Here is a 19,131-nt window from a genome sequence, read left to right on the forward strand (position 1 = left end):
AGCGACGTTTCAGCGAGCACATCTTTCTACTACGTTTTGTTTTTCGTTCTTATGATATCTCGAATTATTCGGTACGGTGTTGGGGTGGGGTGCGCAAAAATTGTTGAGTTGGGCGGGAGGGGTTGCTTGTTGTATGAATGATTTGCAACTTAGGTACTTTGCATTGTCTCCCTCAGGGACTTGTATATTCAGTTTCTGAGCTGAAGTACCCCATCGTAGCGTTCTTGGGTGAAGTGATCAGCAACCCTTAGCCACCTAGGACCCGACCGAGGAGAACCAATATGATTATGATATGCGAAGTTTCGTGCACCAGCAGCAGAGGGTCAAATTTTGTCTGCCGATTGCACTTTATAGTGTTTATGATACCACTCTGTTGGTGACCTCCTCCTGCAACCGTTGGCATTGCGCTGGCAGTACCACAACCGAGTTGTAGACTGGCATGGAAGCTTAATCTTATTAGATGCGGCTTGTTTCCGAATTAGACGTGAGTCCAGGCTTCCCTGTATTTAATCTTGGAAAAACGAAGGCCGCCGATAACAGAATTCGATATTCAAGGCTCCACTGCTTTGATGCTCCGCTTGCGGGCATCCACAAACAAGTTAAAAGTTCACAAAGCGTATGTGTCCAGCGCGAGCAATTATATTGTGAGTATACTGTATAGTTGCGTAAGAGATAACTTATTACATAGTCTTGACATAGTCCATGGGTATGGGAGGGCATGCAGGGGTATAGGCGAAGCACGTCCTACTATTGCAATAACAATCTTGGATTGCTCTTCGGGCGGTGGGGAATGCGTTGCGACGAAGCGGCGCTGAGCGCAGATGCCCGTCTAGTCAGTTGGGCTCTCCGGAGCTCTTCATCGATTCTCCACATTCCCTTAACGAATGCTTCACGGTCAAGAAGGCCAGTCGAGGACGGATCACAGTCGTTCCTGTAGTGAAGAATGAATGAGGTGGGTGCATTAAATTGGACTGCAATGCATACCATATGTCTCGGAGTTTGCTACGGTCAAGCTTTGAAGCGCTCCAGACAAGCTTCACTATTCGGCCACCTAGTCTCTCTTCAGGTCCAACTGGAACTAGATCTGTATCGTCGTCATCGTCGTTTTCTGTCTCTTTCAAGGGCAGTATGGGATGATCCTCTGGGTTGGTGATTAGGTCGACTGAAAGCCCTCTCCAGCCAGCAGCTTGTCTGCTTTTCTTTACTGTCAATGTGGATGATGGTGGGGACTTTAGCTTGGCTTTCTTGGCAACTTTCCGTCGATTGATCACAGTCGCAACGAACAAGGCTTCATAGCGTGTCCGTGCGGCAGGCGGAACTGGCGTGGGTCGCAGAAGTAATGAGGCTTTATGTACCAACTGCCCACTGTTTCGGGTGCTTATGCTTGTGGTACTTATGCTCGTTAGGGAGGAGGTGGTTGTGTTGCTTAATATGGACGAGCGATCGGAGGTGGATGCGGAAGTGGATGCGGGTGATGTGCGGGAAGAAGGTTTAGTACGTGACTGAGGCGGTGGAGGTGGGAGTCGGGGTCGGCGAGTCGTGGGTGTTATGGATGACGATGTTGATACTGATCTCGAAACGGGGGGCGACAAGGGCACTTGTGTACTCGGTCGCTGAGGTAGTTTTGGAGGTTCATGCCTAGGCGTGCCGTCGCCATTGCTAACGGCCTTGCCCCAATCAAAAGGGATGTTGGTGGTGGGACTTATCGCGGAAGTCACAGACACATTCTCAAATGAGTCAGCGATGCTCACGATGTCCCCGTCCACGCTGCCATCGTTATCCACAAACGATGACTGCACGGACACTCCTAAGCTCACGGGTTTCAGGTCGCTTCCATCAGAAGAAAGCGATACGGAATGAAATGACGAAATGGAAGAAGCGGGCGCGTGGCTTACGCGGGCTGAGCCAAAAGCATGTGGACGGGGTGGAGGGTAAGTATGCTCTACGGTGAGAGAATCTGAGCGCCCTGGGGGTCGTAGAGTGGCGCTGCTGTCAGAGATAGCAGAATTGGAAATTGAAGGTGAAGAGTCTGTTGATGCATATGAAGGTTTGCGTGGTGGGAGGGGCGGGCGTGACTTGGGAGGGGATTCCAAGTTAATGAGTGGTGCTGAAGACATCGGTGCTGAACGAGCAGCAGCAGGTTTATGGGGAACTTGTGGGGGTGTCCTTCTGAGATCTGGAAAGCCTTTGAGATGTCTACCATTATAGTGTGAGACACCAGACGGTGCTCCGTTTGGTCCATCATCTACAACCCAGTCTTTTAGGTCAATTAATGACGTTCTACGACCGAGATTTGGAGGCGACGGTGAGGGTGACCTGCTCAAAGACTTTGGTGGCGTAAATGGAACAATTGGTTGGATTGAGTCTGAGGTAGGTGAGATGGGTGATTCCAGTAGGTTAGTATTAGGTGAAGGAGGATATTTGGTTTTTAAAACGACAAACGAAGGTTTTGTCGTCGTTTGAGAAGGACGCTGGTCAGCGAGAGCCTCGAAAGCTTTGATCCTTGATTGCAGCGCGGCTGAAGGCATCTTATGGCTCTACTCTGAGCGCTGCGCAACCCATAAACGTTATTTTCATATTTATTCCCAAACCAAGCGTTCGGCACTCTCCGAAGCTCGTACTTATAAGAAAAAGGGGCATTTCGACTTTGACACTAACGCCCAACATGCCCAGTGATCTTTATGCTGTAGCAGGTTTAGTTTTTGTAACTTCCGTTACCCCAGAACCTTACTATCCGTTCAGATTTCTGTCTCATCCCGATGGGAACAGGAGAATCATCCGTATGTCCACAGGAAATAGGGGATCATCGTCTAAAGTAAACGCGTTTCAGGTCGCAGAATATATCGCAGACTGCCAGAGAGTATTGGAAAAATCAGGGTTGACGTTCAAGGTGAGGGTGGGTTATCATATTCAATCTAACTAATCTCGCTTTAGATGCAGTAAGATTATTTATTTACGATATGTCAAACTTCTGATAACGAACACATGTTTCAGCGGGTACGGCACTAATCTTGGTTTGTAGCAAGAGGTCATCATCCCTTTCTCTCTTGCTGAATAGTCTTGCTAGAGGGGCCTTGGAGCGAAGTGTCTCAAGCCATACATGATTGCCATACTGCAGTCCACGCCAGAGGTGCCCCTCGAGTTGCCACAGACATCCGCATTGGTACACGCGTAGATCGAGACACTCCCGTGGGTGATGGCAACGATCATAAGGTGAAGCGTGTAGAAGAGATTTTAGCGAGAGACAGAGCAGCTGCATCCTGAGTCTTCGCATTTTGAATAGTGTATAGTTTTCCTCTGCTGCAATTTCCTTTATCCAGCTCAATTTAAACGTTGCTTTGGTCGTCACTTTCGCAGATGTGCAAGATGGGACAAGCGAAGTTCCGGGCTGGACGGGTGGAACCTTCGAACTGTCAGGTTCCCTCGGTGTGGCTGAAGCTGGGAGAGATCATGTAAATCTTGTCCATTTACAACAGGCGCCTCTCCTTCGTTTCTTGGTCTTTCTTCGTTGCACATTTCACTTTCTACATTCACCAGTGGACGCGGATAGTACAAATCCGCGAGCGATCAAGATTTCTTGAACAGAACAACTGTCTTCTATCAAATGGGCCTGTGTATGCGCTGGAAGTTGTGATTGGTTTTTTGAATTTGACCGTCGTCCCGGATCACACACTCATATCAAACCATCTCCCGCATCTCCGAACAACTCACTCACCCACGCACCGTTGGTTCTATCCACTTTTCCTGCTCTAAAAATCACAATGAACGTTATCGATATCTACCTTTGTTGAGCTTAATACCCTTCGCCATGGCCAATAAATCGTGTATTACCCAATAATAGTGGTACAATGAGCCTGATCGGACATATTATTCAGCTTCTTGTGTGCTCCCACTGCTGATCCTCTTCTACCTGTATGTAGATTTCTCGACATTCATCGACTCCTCCCTGAAGATCTCAGATGATGTCCGGATCAAACTGTTTTGACCTGCCGTCCATGATCCTACTATGACACCCAATACCGGCTTCTGGAAAGCCTCCCCCTCGATCTCTGCTTGCTCCGGTTTTCTGCGCTGGCTTTGTACTCACAATCAATTGTATCAGCATGTTCAGAGTCCCAGGGTACACATTTTGCCGCGAGCATCCATTACCATATGGACCGCCCAATGCACTGATTCGGAAGTTAGCTCAGAGTTGGCATCACATCGAGTGCGGGTGACGTCTTGGGCAATGTCCTAATTATTAGTGTAGAACGAAGTTGAATGTTGAAGAAAGTACGAAAGAGGAGTTGGGGGCTTAGTGTGTGAGCACCATTACGATATCTATTAATCCGTCTGACATATCCTCAATACTTTTGCAACCCGCGAAAAACGAACAGCTTCAGCGGAAATGGAACACGTGGAACAAACTCCGCTCCAATATACGGCTCTATTTCCTCTGGTGAAGGGTCCGGCAGCACAGAAGGAGGGAACGTGAACAGCATCACCCATGCATCCTTAGGGGTACATTGAGCGAACGGGAGTTTGATGTGCGAAATGCCCAGCGAGAATGTTTGCAGTCCTTGGAAAGAACCGCGCGTAATGCACATAGGCAGCTTGTAGGTTAATTAAATGCAGCTTCGCTGATACATTTGCACTGGAAGGGCGGGCATCTTTTGAAGGATACAGCAAAGAGTAGGGTGAGGTGTTGGACGGAAGCCAGGAAAGAACGTCCATGGACAGACTCTACGAAGGGCCACCATCGACGAGAGAAATCACCTAATAACGTCAAACTTCTCATGCTCCAAGCAAGCGGGGCATAGTGAAAGGGCGGATGAGTATGGGTCTCGCGTGTAGGTGGCATATTCAGCAAAGGTTGGTTGTGCCGCATGCTCGAAAATTATTAAGGCGAGGTCAGTTGGAAGGTTGCTAAATCTAAATGGAATTGGAGTAGGAGGTTCCATAACGTGTGAGGAGACGACGCTGGTTTGACTCCTTTAATACTTGCCTGCTGTGACGTGGAGTCACATGATTCAAGCCGTGACCCTCTACTATGCATACTCCTTCTTCGTTGCACCTCTCACTTTCTACATTTACCAGTACAATTCCGTGATCGATCAAGATTTTCTGAACAGAACAACTGTATGTGCTAGAAGTTGGGTTTTTGAATTTGACTGTCGTCCTGTTCGTATCAAACCATCTCCCGCATCCCCAACCAACTTACTCCCCTGGACCTGTGTACGACACGCATGCACCGTTGGCTCTATCCGCTTTTCCTGCTTTAAAAAATCTCGATTAACGTTATCAACACCTACCTCTGTCGAGCTCAATACCCTTCGCCGTGGCCAACAAATCGTGCATCGCCCAATAACAGTAGTACAACAAGTCTTATCGGACGTATTGTTTATCTTCTTGTGTGCTCCCACTGATCCTTTCTCGAATTCTTGCTGTGAAGATTGCTTCAAAATTCTTGAAGGATCAACGTATCTGTAAACTCCGATTGTTACCTTTACAAGGTCTCGTCGTGCGCTTCATGATTCGCCTTCGCCTTCCACCTACCGTTCCTGATATCACCGTACATTCATTGATCCAGCGCGAATCAAGTAGCAACTGCATTCGCCCTTTGCTAGCATCAAGGAGGTCAACTGACGACTATCACATGTATACGGGCGTAGAGCGGCTCTACAAGAGTATATTTCATTGTCGGAAAAAATATATAAACGTGCCTTGAAAGGCTTCTCTCTTGCGTCGCCATTTCGGCATCTTCCAAGAAATTTGGGACTTTTTGTTCGCAACCGAGCTAGCTCGGAGCCATGGTACTCAACTTTTTGCCAAGTTTCTTTTGGAGCCGCCATCAGATGGTAATTTCAAGTTGAGTTCGAGAACTTTAACTCAAGTTTTCGCCACTGACTGGTACTAAGCCATTTTAGACCTATATTAGTGCAGGCTTGAAATTTGAAGGGCCAGGAGTGGTTGAACGAGAGGCTGTTTATGACAAAGGCATAAAAAACACTGACGGAATGATCGTACCAGTAAGCGTTATATGTATGCATCCCGGAATAAATTACGTAAATCACTGCAGCGGGGATCATCTACTTCGGAATGTTATCAGCGCACTACCACTCCACAATTTGTTTAGACCCATTCAATAATATAACCCTTTTGCACGGCGCAAGCTTATGTCCCCCATTCATATTCCGGGTCGCCGGTTGCGCTGCCATGGATCCAAGTCTTTGGTGCCGAAATTTATTCGGTTCTCTTATACTTAAATCAAGCGAGGTGTGTTTACTCCTTCATCCCCATCCACGCCTTCGATCTGAAGACTTATCATTGACGCTCAGGACGTAAAATGGGTTTTTTCTCCAAAGTGTCCAACTTTTTTTATGATGCTGGAACCATGTCTTGGGATGTCATCCTCACACTTCTCAACCTCGTAGAGAGGAAGCGTCGCATCGGCAATGTCACTCCCGAGGGCCACCCAGGCCACGGAGGGCACTGGCCCGAGTTTAGGCCTCCCCAGAAAGGCGACTCCCGCTGCTCGTGTCCCGGACTCAATGCGCTAGCCAACCATGGTAAGTGATTCTGCAACCTTTTGTGATGGGCCTCGGCTTGACGGCGTGAAAATGTAGGCATCATCTCGCGCAGTGGTCGTGACATATCATTCGTCGACCTTGATCGCCATGTCATGGGAACCTACAACATCAGTTCTACTTTATCCTCATTTGTTGCTCATTATGCTGCTCGCATGCTTAACAAAAGCTTCAGCAACGGTACTCTTGATTTAGAAGAACTCGACGTGCACAATGGTATTGAACACGACGCATCTCTCTTACGTGAGCAATTTGATGAGATTATTCTTGTATGTCGAATAACTTGTTTTCAGGCCTCGATGCTGCTTTCCAATCAGACCAATCGACGAAGCACGTACCTTACATCGAGGAGCTACTTTCGGCAGCTTCCGGCAAGGACAAGGACGGCAATGATGTTGTTATCATCAAGGATCTCTCCAAGTTGCTCGGCAAGCGTCGTGCAGTGTCGCGTGCAGTAAACAAGGAATTTAAGCTTAAAACTTTCCACAAGTTATTTGGTTGCGCAAAGTATTCGATCTAATCGTCCGTCTCCAAACGCAATACTTACCGTCATGTCAGTGCTTCGCTGTTACTCTCAACCATGGGAGGTCGTGTAGATGACCTGCACAGTTTCCTTCTTCATGAACAGCTTCCAGATGGCTGGGAGTCGCGCGTCCGCCAATCTCACGGACTGACCCTGATAAACTTCAACAAGCTAGCACTGACAATCGAGTGCGGTGTGCGCGAGAAGGATTGGGCGCAAGTGGCACAGGAGGCTGCAGAACAACATGACGCTATTCCTGTCTAAGTGAGCTTTTTCGCGAAGCGGCTATTCGGATACTGACACTCACCTGAATGTCACGACATGCTCTCACTTTATGATCACGTACGCACTACTGACGACGATCGGTTACGATTTTTATCTCCCATTGGATACATATTATGATGCTCTTGGTTACTTGTTTCACTAATTTTTGATGACATAAATTATGTGTTTCAATGAGACTGATAAAGACGGACCTTACTGCATGCCATCACATTCTTAAGAGTGCAGTAATCCACGGTCACTTGCGTCGACAAAACTTTAAGCACGTCTCACAACAATCCTTTTTTCTTTGGCCATTACTTTCTATTACATCCACTGCTGTATGTATTGAAATCTTAAGACCATCGGATAGTGTATTGTAGAGTGGTGAATGCATCAAAAATATGGCCTTTATCACTGCTTACCCTCGCTTGAGTCGGACCTAAAAATGGTATAATGCAAACGATAACAGTTGAACGTTGACTCGAACGTTGATTGATGAGGTCGAAGTTGCTCGCTCCCACCATCAGAATCAACGTTCTTTTGCTCAGCACGAGCTAACTGCTTCCTCTTTGCGACAGAGTAGGCACCAGGCATTTGAGTACTAGAAAGGGACCGTTGGTAGGAATAAAGGTGAAATATCTTGCTTTGCTCTACTAGAGCAACAGCACTAGTGTATCTCATATGTTCCAACCTCATTTGGCTAATCTCTGTGCTGCATAACGTTATTAACTCACTGATTGTGAAGTTTCATACAGGCATTGAACTGGCAGATCAGGAATATTATGACATTGCTACCTTTCCTAGTGGTAGATACGAGATCAGCCATACAACGCGGAAATATATCAAGCAGAATTGTGTCTAATTTAACAAATTTATTGCAAGTGATGGTGGAAACGCAAGTGGCGGACAAAGCTTTGGTGCACGTCCAGGCCACATACCACCAAATTGTGAAAGTAATCAAGAAAGAACCCAACTTGCCTTATAGCGGTGTGCATTTACACTAGCTTGAAGCCTTGAACAGGGAAGCCCGTCTATGAGGCAAGCTGCCGACGACACCTTGCAGTAGTCACCGTAAGCAACAAACCAGTAAGTTACTTGCAGTAATCAAGATGGACGGGTGCGTACCACGGGGGCCTTGCTCATGCATTTGAGTAATTTCACAGTATAAGAGTGGGTATAATCAGAATGAAGCTCCATCGAACACTGTGGCATCGTGAGCCGTCCTAGAGTTCTGCTATGGATTCACGGAGATTCCTTGTTTATTTTGTTGCATCTGTTCCAACTTCTGGCCATCATCGATGCATGGCCAGGTGACTACATAGTCTGCAGGCACAAGGTTGCCAGAATGTGCTTGTCGGGTTTCCAGTGACCCGCGTTCCGAGCGGAAGTGACAAGCCAGCGCTAGCTGCAGAGAGGAGAGTTACGAATAAGGGATTCTACATAACAGTCAGTATAAGAATGACGGAACCTTGATCATGAGTTGAGGCTGCGAGGCCAAGCTTGCCCATGCAAGTGCCGTCCCAAAAAGTGGTTGTTGGGTTACGGTCACTGAGTTTGATGCCTTTTTTATGTATAACCGGCAACGCGTTTGTGGCAAATAAACTAAACGCGCCTTTCCTGCCGACCGACCACTTTTTGTTTGCACAGCAACAAAAACGGCTTGCAGGCCTCTTTTGCGCGCTATATAAGCCAGCAGAACCCGTCTTTGGTCCACTTTTCCGCTTCCTAGGCTTTACGATAGTGATATCAAAACACGCCAAGCATCCACCATCATAGCGCGTCATTTGACCAGATAGACACGCGAATTCAATGTATGCACCTGCGCAATCGCGACATGCGCGTACAATCAGTCCACCACTCTCAGCGAATGCATCGTCTTACACATTCACGACAACTGCCCAGCAGCAACCAAAGTTAAACGTTGTGACACGTCTTTCCATCGAGGGTAAAGCGAAGCAGGGTCAAGATGGCATTGCCATTAAGATGTATCTCAAGGTATGTGTTGTTTATCGCAGTCAACTAAAACGAATGAGCTAAAGATCATCAATAGCTCTCAATACCTATGGATGCTGTTTCTCCTGGCTCTACATTACCATTATTTCCTGGTAAGAGTTCATTCTTAGTTTTCCTTTCCTCCCATTTACCATCACCATCACAGAGGGAAACCTGAAGATGTTGAGCTCGGAAGTTCATCCAACCGACAGCAACTCTGTTCCTTACAATTTTTCCTCTACAACCTCACCACTACTGAACAACACTGCACGCGCTCTCAATCTACCGGCCCGCTCTCAAAAATCTTATCTCTCTGTTTTTGGTCTACCAACGTCTAGCATGAGTCCGGCCTCTCGTGCATCCTCTTCTACATCGACATCTCACACTACAATCCCGCCTCTGGACGACAAGTACACTGGTCACATCCTTGTCAGCGGGTACAACATTTCATACGTCCTGCCCAAAGAATTTCCACCAAGATTTGGTGAAGACAGTGCGATCAGGGTTTCTACATTCTCTGCCGCAAAAATGCGACGAAGCTCCATAGGAGAGCGTAACAACATGCATTTCATGGCTGGTTTAGATCTCTGGGTCCCATATGTCTGTCGTCCCCCGAAGGCTCCTTTCCTTGTACGTCGTTTTTACCATGGCCTAATTTTTTATCTCACAAGTGCTGCATAAATACAGATATCCATCCCCCTTCCGCGTTGCTTGTCTAATAATGTCAAGCTTCGCATTTTCCCTCCAAGCTCTACGACGACATCCTCCTCATTTGCCTCTCTTTCTTCTGCAGAAGAGGATCCTGGCGCATGGGAGCTTACGTCTGAGCCTCACGTCACACGAACCACGACTCGACCTTCACGATCAGGGTCTTACGCAGACATGGCGGATGATGAGTCGTCTGACTCTTCCACTTACACGGACAGAGCCTCTGGCGGTATTGCTATCCTTGGAACGTTCCCATCTGCAGATCGTTTTCGTGTTCGTTGGGCAGCGCCTATGAAGACTATGGACAGCAAAGATGGCCGGAGGCGCGTAGGAGTGAAAGAGGTGAAGGGTGAAATGACATGTCATGTTCTTGGAAAGGACAGTGATCCCGCGAGCGGAAGGGAGGGCATCTTAATGAAGCTGGAATACAAGGGAACGGCAAAGGGTGTTTGGTTTCCCGGCGTGGCCACAATGCTTGGTATGGATGTAGGGCTGGAGGCGCGAGGATCCGACGTCATTTGGGCACCTGCAGAAGAGCCGACCTGGACTGTCACAGGAGGTGCAGGTTATACGGGTTTTGACGTCAACCCCCCGTCAACACCGGTCTCGAGGCAAGCCTCGTTAGAAATTTCTGAATCATCACCTTTGGAATCCTATCCAAATTCTCGGCTCCAAGCACCTATGCTAGCAACACGAAACGGCTCTAATTCCTCAGCCGGCTCGACCTCGTCCTTATTGCGTGCGCCGCTACCAGGAGAACAAGTCCCAGACTACTCTTTCGAAGGTTCCCCGACTTCTCTAACACCCTCGGGCACTCTGTCATCCATCAGCTCGATGCCCCTGACGTTAGAAGGACGTAGCCGCGCGAACTCCGATGTACAAAGCGTTCCTCATCCCCCAACATCATTGACCATTCACATCAACATGAATGATATACTCCCTCCATCAAAGAACGTCTTCACATTTAACATCACTGGCACAATCCTCGTCATATCCCGTCCGCGTGCTTTCAATGGGGGTTCGAATTCAAGCACAGACGGAGAACCAGATCCCATCCCCATAGTCTTGCCCCGATTCTCTGTGCTCGCTGCAGATACAGAAACAATCGCGACAATCATCCGTAATGAATGTGAAGCTGCAACAGTGGAGGTATACAATATATCAGGCGACATCCGTGATGCACAGACACGCAGGACTGTTCTGCAGCGTGGAGGATTGTCACGTTGTGGATCTGATGGAGGACGTATTGCTCTACGCTCTATAGCGAGATCGCTTATCCCAACAAGACATTCCGCAGCAGATGATACCCTTGAAAATTTAAGACGCCCTCCCAGTCGGCCACGCACGCCGACTGGGATGAACCGTGTAGCAACTGGTGTGTCTCTCCCTCCGATGTTTGGCACCCTCTCGAGAAGAAAAAGGGATGGTCCCCTCATGATCCCCTCCGTCACGGTCGTTGTGACACCCTTGCGTTTTGATCAGGCGACATCTACAAACGTATATGGTGTTCGGGTAAACCATCCAGCTCCATATGAAATGGAGACAGATTGGATGGAATTTGGACTCGCAGGTGACGCATCGCGTATTGACTGTTCTGTGGAAATCGCAAGCGTGAGCATCGACGGCATGCCTGTCCGCTTTGAAATAAGCTCAGCCACCAAGCACGCGGAGGGGTCAATTGTCGACTTGTCATCCTCTCTGGATAAGTTAGGGAGCAAGAATTGGGTTGCCTGGGCCAGGGTGTACGTGGGTGATCTCCTTGGAGACGTTCAGATTGACTATTTAGTCAAGACCCCCACCGATGGCTTTAGCAGAGGAAAAGGCAAAGGCAAAGATGACGGGTACGTGGGCATACTGCTGCCCACATTTACAATACCTGTTGGCAAACTCGAAGTGAACGTGGAAGCCTCAACAGGTAAGAACAGTGGATATCCCTATCTCGATATTGACTCACTTTTGTATTATAGGCCTAGACGCACATCTTCTACGCTCCAATCTTGCTTACCAACATGCATCTCAACAGGGCAACAGATTGGTCCATTACATATTGGAAGAAATGTTCACCCCCACACTTTCCTTGAGGACCCAACCACACGTTCACCGTTTTCACATCAGCGTCCGGTTTCTGGGGAAATTACTTCAATTTTTGCTATGGACAGCGCCCGCTCTTCTTGTTCTCATGGTGGTACTCAACCTCGGAGCCGAATTCAGGCATATGAGGCACTCCCTCGATCGGCGTACGCCACTCGATGATGATCTAGTTTGGCGCGATCATCATTCTCAGGCGTCGATCGAGACGGTGTTCATTACTACGACTATCCATGCGCCTCCGCATACAAAGCCTTCGGTTGACTATACTACAGCCTCAACAATGCCATCACCATCATACTCAACGATAACGTCAGTGATGGGGGGCTCTAGTGTACACACCGCCTTCCGATCCCCGGTTTCCCCGCCTCCATCACAAATTTCATTGGGAATTGCTACGGAAAAAGTGACACCCGCACCCACACCGAGTTCACCTCCAGATGAAAATTCAATTTCTCTTATCGACACATTACCCTTTTCCTGGCCACTGAAATTTGATTTACCCCCGATCGCACAACAGACGGTTGACACCGTTCTCGAAGGGTTCGGTGTGATCTGGCATGTGTTTAGGAGAGTATATCATTATCCTTTGGATCCCCCTTGACTATTTATGTGAAGTATTTACTCAGGCCCAATAAAAGATAACAGCGTTTTCATTTCAGTTACTTGGCTACTCGGGCCCCGTAAGAACGTTTTCATTTCAACTACTTCGCTACTCGGACTCTGTAAAAGATAACAGAAATGTAAATGTTACAGTATTTATCACAACGGGCAGGTAAAAGTAGACAAAGCTTAATATACACCAACTAAACATATCGACGAAAGAATCACTGGGCCCATGAAGATTTGAGAAGGTTCACCAGATGTTTGGCTTCCTCGAGATAGTCGAGAGAAGTGATTCTCGATATCCCGTAACGGACACGCGTTTGATCCTATGCCATTCGTTATTTCAAACCTGTAATAGATAGAAGACACTCACATTGTACGTGTCCTGCTTTGCACGGCAACTAAAGTTGAACGTGACGCCACTGGCCTGGGCCATGAGGGCGTTGTACTCTGCTTCGTTGCGCTCCTATCATGTGATTGTAAACATCAAGAAAAGTTCCGCGAGATGTGTTATTGACCTTGATTTCATGGACTTCATCTGCGGTTTTCCCAAAGACAGCCAGACCAGCCTCATTGAAACCCTGCAACCACGCCTGACCGGACCAATCGGCCACTGCCATTGACATGATATATCTGATAATCAAATTTAGATTTGGGTTCGAAGGACCAAGCAAATGAGCATACCGGTATTCCGGTCGCTCAAAAGTTTTGTCGCATTTTTCACACCTCCAGCCACTACCTAAATCAACCACCTTTTTGCTGCAACCTTGAGTGGGACAGGCAGGATAAGAAATATTTTCGCTCTTGATGTGCATAATAGTGGCGCGAGTGGAAAAGAAATCTGCCTTATCGGACATGCCAAGTTGTGACTCTTTGACGTCACTAAGATGCCGCATCTCATTGCGGTTGAAACCACCAAAGGATGCACCAGATGAACCACTCGTGTGCGACTGGAAATTCTTTTCAGTGCCGATACCGTCGTACCATCCCCGCAGCAAATGCGCCTCATCAATATCAGGCGATATTGTCATTATACTTGAGCTGACCATGGAGAGAGTGCGACCTTTGGTGGGGTGAGTTCCAATTAAAACGAGAAAAAGAGTTCACACCTCCAAAGTCACCGACTTTAACGCCTTTGAATGCAACGACTGGAAGATCGTCAGCTGAAAACTGCTCTGCTTGTTTTCCCCACAAGGTCAGGCGAACAGAATATTGCGACGTGTCGACGATGGTCAAGTCGCGTTTCGGAATCTTTAACCAAATTAAAATCCTCGGATAACGGGTTCATCATACGGCTTACCGTCCTGTTCGTCGCCTTTGATGTGATTTCGCTGAGGGGGCCAACTTCTTTGACGACTCCAATGACATCTGGTAGTGATGGACTACATGTGAAAAAGAACGACATAACTGTAAAGCACCCACCACAAGTATTATCCTTTTCTAATTTTTCCAATGAAGACAATTCCACGAAGTTATACTTCATCTGAGGCACACTGGTTGTCTCAAGGCACTGATAGAATCATGAGTCCAGTATTTGGGTGGTAGTGTGATGGTATGTACCTCTTCAACTTCGGTGTTCTTCTCCAGACTCAGCTCATAGTCGTTCTGAAGATTCGAAAATTTCTTCTTTGCAAGATTCACTCGTGCTTTGGAGATGTAATAGACTTTTCCTTCCTCGAACTTTTCGTATAGTTCGTCGACGACTGTATTAAAGCCAGTGCCCCGAATCTCGCCGGATTCGTCCATTAGTGTGACATTGAAAAGTTTCCCTTCTCCACGCTGATTTGACCAAGTCCGTATATCAGACTTTTGAGTAACTCGAGCTTTGATGGTCCAATTGTTCTGGTAAGGACTAAGTCCTTCGATGGGGTACACTGACCTGCCCCCTCTGCCGGATGGGCCAGTGCGAGGCTGAGGCTGCTTCGCCTGACCAGTAGACGAAGAGGTAGCTGGCGAAGCAACGGAAGAGGTTGCAGCCTCTAGAACAGCAGGCGCAGGCGCGTCTTGGGTAGAAGGAGGGGCAGTAGGACTCCCGATTTTCTCTTCATTTCGTGATACAACGTGGAGGTCAAGAATAATGATCAATCTAGATAAGATAGTAAAAAAGGGGGTAGAAATGACATCGAAAGCTGCTCACCTTTTGTCCTGCACAAAATTGCAGGCTAACTTGTCAATGATCACCACAGTATTTTTGTTTATGTCTCCATTTGCTACAAGATCGTTCAGCTGAGTAGCTAACATTGCCTGGACGAAATGGACGCCATCAGAAATGATGATGCGAAACCTGTCGGTAGCAGTCGTCGAGCTAGTTGTCGGGGCGACTTTCTTGATGGAAAGCAGCTGCACGGTATGCCCAGAAGAAAGCTGGTCTATCTCCTCCTGAGGAGCCTCGTTGAGACGGCGACATATTCCTGCTGAGAGTTGAGACATGATAACAAATTGAAAAGAAAGCGCGATGAAAGAGCAGAAGACCGTGACGCGCCCCTCAAAGTGTTTGTTGACATTAGTTTGCGAACGCGTTCATCACGTAATCAGATTTTGCAATCGCCATCATTGAAGCAACCATTGAATGATGAATGGATGAACTCTCCAAGCAAGCATTCTTTTTGAATCACTCCTCAGAGATAACAGACTAGGTCAGCCGAGGCCTGAGCTACAGTTTCCCGTACTAGGCTTAGATTTTTCCTTCGGACCGGTATATAGATATCACTTTAAGCGTTTGTATAGCATCATGGATCGCTTGTCGAAAAGAACTTTGTGCGATTGACTAGGCGATTTACGGTCGGATTTATAGGCCTAACAACGATTTCGCAGACGTTAAAATTCGCAATCTGCTTGCCGCGCACAGAACCGGTGAGAAGTAGGAAAGACATGTAAAAGTACCGCAATTGAATCGCCAGCACCATCACTGACGTATTTGCACACGATATGGTGGGAATATCGATTATCAGATACTACAGGTTCAACTGAACACAAAATTTTAAGTTATTGTCCACCACGTTCACATCGACGTCGTCCATTACGAAGCTACGTTGTTCAAGTTGCCGCATATAATAGTACCCATAGCCGGTCCTACATCGAAAGTCAGAGGAATATCCGCGAGCTTCGGGTAAAACAGGCTCTGTATGTGCGTTAATGGCGATTTTTTTCTGGCTATGGTCTGACGTGCCTATGAAGCCTTGGTCAAATAACGAACCCCACAAATGAGAATGTTCTCCAGATCCCCATGAGAACATGTCATCATGTGTCTTTTGCATTTTCATTTCTCCTTCTGTTCAGAATGTCGCAAACATTTGGTGCGAATCTCCAGCGCTTGTGCTTGTGCTTCTCGCCACATTCTTATTTCGTGTAATCTCTTTTTTCCCCAGTGCCATCATGATACCCGCCGGTCACCCAAACTTCCTTCCGGGTTTCATCGAATATCAAATCACAATCTGGACCTTCCGTGCACAACGTATCGCCGTCGTTTCAGCGATTTTGACATCTTTCCGCTCCCCACTCTTGCCATGCGGGTCCCGGTGTTCTCAACGTCAACTCATTTCAGAACAGAATACTCTCAGGGCCAGCTCAATGCTGAGACTATTCGTTCTGATTCTACGAAATCAATCAAATTGTACTTCCCCAGTCCAGCTTGGCGTGATTCGATATATGACTCATAGCGACTCTCAACCATTTCGGACGCGCATTCAGCGGGTATCCGGCTTTCCAACTATGCAAATGCTTTGAAATCAGTTGGTCTTGGCAAAACGTTAACCCTGCTTTCTAATCCCTTGGTCGAAAAAGATTGCTTGTCAAGAAAACTACAGCAAGTCATTCTCAAACGATGACTGCTTTTCTGCTATTTGTATCGGTATAATAAATATGTGAATCTGGGTAAAGTATTACAATGTGGGTGTATCATGTTCAAAACGCGTCTAGGGCTACACAAAATAAGTATCTCGGTCAATAAATACCTCTCCGCGGACAATATGGTTGTGGGCTGCGATATAGTGGTGGTTATTATGATAAAGTAAGTGCTTTCTGTCCATGCCATGCCATTCCCTCCTTCAGATCTTTAGAGCAGCACGTGCTGTAGCATCGCGGGTGGACTTCAGCAATAGCGACAATTCATTACCACCCGTGCCAGTGGAGTGTCCTGTTTTCTTCTGTTGTCGCTCCATCCTCTGCATCATCGCAAATACGGGGCATCCGACTGGTATTGCCGTTGATCGTGCCATGGAGACGACATATAGGCATGCGATGCGTATGTGCGAGTCCCGGAACTTTCTAACTGCCGACGCAACTGCATTATATGACTCTTTCACAGCAGGTGTGCTTTTGGCGAGTTCCCGGAGAGGACGCGAGGAGTTGGCAAGATGGTGGAGATAATCTCTGTGTGCCCCGGGCATGTACCGTCGCATTCTCTCCATGAAACCAAGATCCGATCGTTTATTTGATTCTGAGGGGGCTGGATACCGACGCTGCTGCAGTTTGAAGTCGACATCTAGGAAGATGTCAAGTGCATGCATGACACTACTTTGGCCAGCTGATGGTCCGCTGAGGTCGAGTGTGGAAGAGTCCGGACCGTCTTCAAAAATCCATGTTGGGCTAGATGATCCGCTAGCACTTCCATTGAACCAAGGCCGCACTTGCCAGTAAAATGTGGAGGGATCTACAAGATCTCGCATGGATAACAAGGTTTCTTCAACCCGGTTGACAATTGCCACAAGGCGGGTCAAGAGGCGATTGATTTTGCAGACGGACGCGAAGTCGGAAACATTGGGGAGACTGTGGTACTCGTTGAAGAGGTGAAGCATCTCTACACCCAACATCTCAACTTTTGCGTTTCCGAACCAAAAATTGCGCTCGTCCTCTGTCCCTGAGAAGAGCTCAACGCCGAAACGCATGTTTTCTATCGTGACAGGAAGCTCTGGGTTAATGAGATCCCAGTTCCATAGGACGGTGTCGGCGAATGTAAGTACCGGCGCCATCCGCAAGACGTCCGATACTTCAAGCAATGGAGTCGCCAGGGATCTGGGAATAAGTACCGAACCGGCCGTCTGATCCGGTATGGAATGGACATAGAAATGTACAAGAAAGGCGAGCACTTTGTGAGCGCGACGTAACAATTGCTTGTCTGTTTTTAGATCATCGATGCTAATCACGGGAAGCTATGTAGAACGTAAGTCGTTGTTCCACCCTCGCATGTCAAATTTACTGACCTTTCGCATTTGTGATCTCCAAAGTTCACCGTCAGCTCGGCTCTTTGTGTTGTCCTGTGTTATGTTTTCCCCGAGTATCAGCACTTCCTGAGCTCGTGTAAGCGCATCCTCCCATGCGCTGTAAGCTTCGGGAAGCCGTGGGATGGGTTTCTCAGGGAGAAACCCTGTATTTGTTTGAAGATTAACTTCAAAATCCGCTGGGGTTGGTTGTGCTCCTGGTGCCTCTTTCCTGCTAAGAAGCTGGACGGAGTTGAGGACGGATAGGACATTGGTGAAGAGATGGGATGGGGATAATAGATCGATTGGATACATTGCGAGTGGAATGATAGAGAATGACTCGCAGGCTTGTAATTTATTATGATTCGAGGCAGAGGACCCGGAGACCTTTTATACATGAACTACCAATGCGTGTCCTCGATTAGATCATATCATCGAGATTTGAGGGTTACCTAGTCACAGTGCTTGCACTGATGTGTGTGCATCGGCAGCGCCGATATTGCCCAAACGGCATCACTGGGCGCGTATGCCTCTGTGAGAACTAACGGAGCTTCATGCGAGGCAGGAGTTGACCGAAACTTGCGGGGTGTTGGCACGAAACCCCGATCATTCTCGGTGCCACTCTCAGTCCTGTGAACTCCTTGTAATTCGTTGTCGAGTCTGGCCAATTGGTAAGATCTTACTCAGGAACCTTTGACATTGATCCCATGAGTGTCACCCATCTTTATGATCCCCTTTGGGTGAGGAAACACATGCCTTACACATAAGGGTATTGCCTGTTGGCACGCATCGAGCGCTGGTGAGATGTTGTGTTTCCAATGCTGATCTTCACAGCCTGGATCTAAGGCACTGACCTGTGATGGAGAGATCTAGCAATGTTCGTTTTACAAACTCGAGTCACAATGAAATGAACCAGTAACCATGTATTGCTTCGAGTCTGTAGGAACTCCGTGTCCAAAGTACCTGTATTCTATGTCCGAGTACTCTTTGTTGCTGTGAACAGTTTCCGGTAAAACTTAACCATATCGGAGTCTCAGCTCAAGTGAGAGATGTGTGATAACTTGCTGTGTGAACGCTGGCATTATTACTTGTTCGTTGTGGACGTCCCAGCAATTCTCGGAAGCGCATCTCGAGTCACAACACAGCATAAGAAGGTCCTCAAAATAATCTTGAGATTATTTTTTTT

The 19,131-nt window shown here is 47.5% G+C and overlaps 7 protein-coding genes across 7 annotated transcripts; 4 read left to right on the plus strand and 3 right to left on the minus strand.

Annotated features, from left to right (window-relative positions):
- Positions 1-747: 747 nt before the first annotated feature.
- EDB93DRAFT_1085666 (uncharacterized protein) lies at positions 748-2,528 on the minus strand (the record flags this gene model as incomplete). Its single annotated transcript, XM_041445925.1, has 2 exons — positions 748-931; positions 985-2,528. 2 exons carry the CDS (start codon positions 2,526-2,528, stop codon positions 748-750), a joined length of 1,728 nt encoding a protein of 575 aa, XP_041307362.1.
- A 68-nt stretch (positions 2,529-2,596) lies between these two features.
- EDB93DRAFT_1147723 (uncharacterized protein) lies at positions 2,597-3,353 on the plus strand. The gene is given in 6 exon segments (XM_041449533.1): positions 2,597-2,693; positions 2,743-2,780; positions 2,831-2,893; positions 2,906-2,907; positions 2,995-3,014; positions 3,068-3,353. The coding sequence occupies 6 exon segments, from the start codon at positions 2,666-2,668 to the stop codon at positions 3,262-3,264; spliced, it is 348 nt and encodes a 115-aa protein (XP_041307363.1). The 5' UTR covers positions 2,597-2,665; the 3' UTR covers positions 3,265-3,353.
- Positions 3,354-6,325: 2,972 nt separating this feature from the next.
- Positions 6,326-7,326, plus strand: EDB93DRAFT_1040113 (Chloroperoxidase; the record flags this gene model as incomplete). Its single annotated transcript, XM_041444543.1, has 4 exons — positions 6,326-6,548; positions 6,606-6,809; positions 6,860-7,073; positions 7,125-7,326. Coding segments are annotated over 4 exons (843 nt in total), but the record flags the coding sequence as incomplete, so codon positions are not given.
- Positions 7,327-9,162: 1,836 nt separating this feature from the next.
- EDB93DRAFT_1250655 (uncharacterized protein) lies at positions 9,163-12,745 on the plus strand (the record flags this gene model as incomplete). Its single annotated transcript, XM_041453043.1, has 5 exons — positions 9,163-9,348; positions 9,404-9,458; positions 9,512-9,975; positions 10,033-11,968; positions 12,021-12,745. The coding sequence occupies 5 exons, from the start codon at positions 9,163-9,165 to the stop codon at positions 12,743-12,745; spliced, it is 3,366 nt and encodes a 1,121-aa protein (XP_041307365.1).
- A 223-nt stretch (positions 12,746-12,968) lies between these two features.
- On the minus strand, positions 12,969-15,177 carry EDB93DRAFT_1085715 (uncharacterized protein; the record flags this gene model as incomplete). The annotated part of the gene is made up of 9 exons (XM_041445931.1): positions 12,969-13,073; positions 13,121-13,213; positions 13,266-13,380; positions 13,432-13,810; positions 13,857-13,998; positions 14,048-14,115; positions 14,170-14,257; positions 14,308-14,833; positions 14,885-15,177. The coding sequence occupies 9 exons, from the start codon at positions 15,175-15,177 to the stop codon at positions 12,969-12,971; spliced, it is 1,809 nt and encodes a 602-aa protein (XP_041307366.1).
- A 492-nt stretch (positions 15,178-15,669) lies between these two features.
- EDB93DRAFT_452840 (uncharacterized protein) lies at positions 15,670-16,719 on the plus strand. The gene is made up of 4 exons (XM_041456419.1): positions 15,670-15,870; positions 15,925-16,360; positions 16,438-16,610; positions 16,666-16,719. The coding sequence occupies exons 2-3, from the start codon at positions 15,982-15,984 to the stop codon at positions 16,572-16,574; spliced, it is 516 nt and encodes a 171-aa protein (XP_041307367.1). The 5' UTR covers positions 15,670-15,870; positions 15,925-15,981; the 3' UTR covers positions 16,575-16,610; positions 16,666-16,719.
- Positions 16,634-18,563, minus strand: EDB93DRAFT_452851 (Indoleamine 2,3-dioxygenase). Its single transcript, XM_041456420.1, has 2 exons — positions 17,949-18,563; positions 16,634-17,897 (listed from the first exon to the last, which is right to left on the minus strand). The coding sequence occupies exons 1-2, from the start codon at positions 18,258-18,260 to the stop codon at positions 16,794-16,796; spliced, it is 1,416 nt and encodes a 471-aa protein (XP_041307368.1). The 5' UTR covers positions 18,261-18,563; the 3' UTR covers positions 16,634-16,793.
- Positions 18,564-19,131: the final 568 nt, after the last annotated feature.

The sequence above is a fragment of the Suillus bovinus genome, assembly GCF_016758785.1.
Source record: "Suillus bovinus strain UH-Sbo-P2 chromosome Unknown EDB93scaffold_30, whole genome shotgun sequence".
Taxonomy (NCBI): domain Eukaryota; kingdom Fungi; phylum Basidiomycota; class Agaricomycetes; order Boletales; family Suillaceae; genus Suillus; species Suillus bovinus.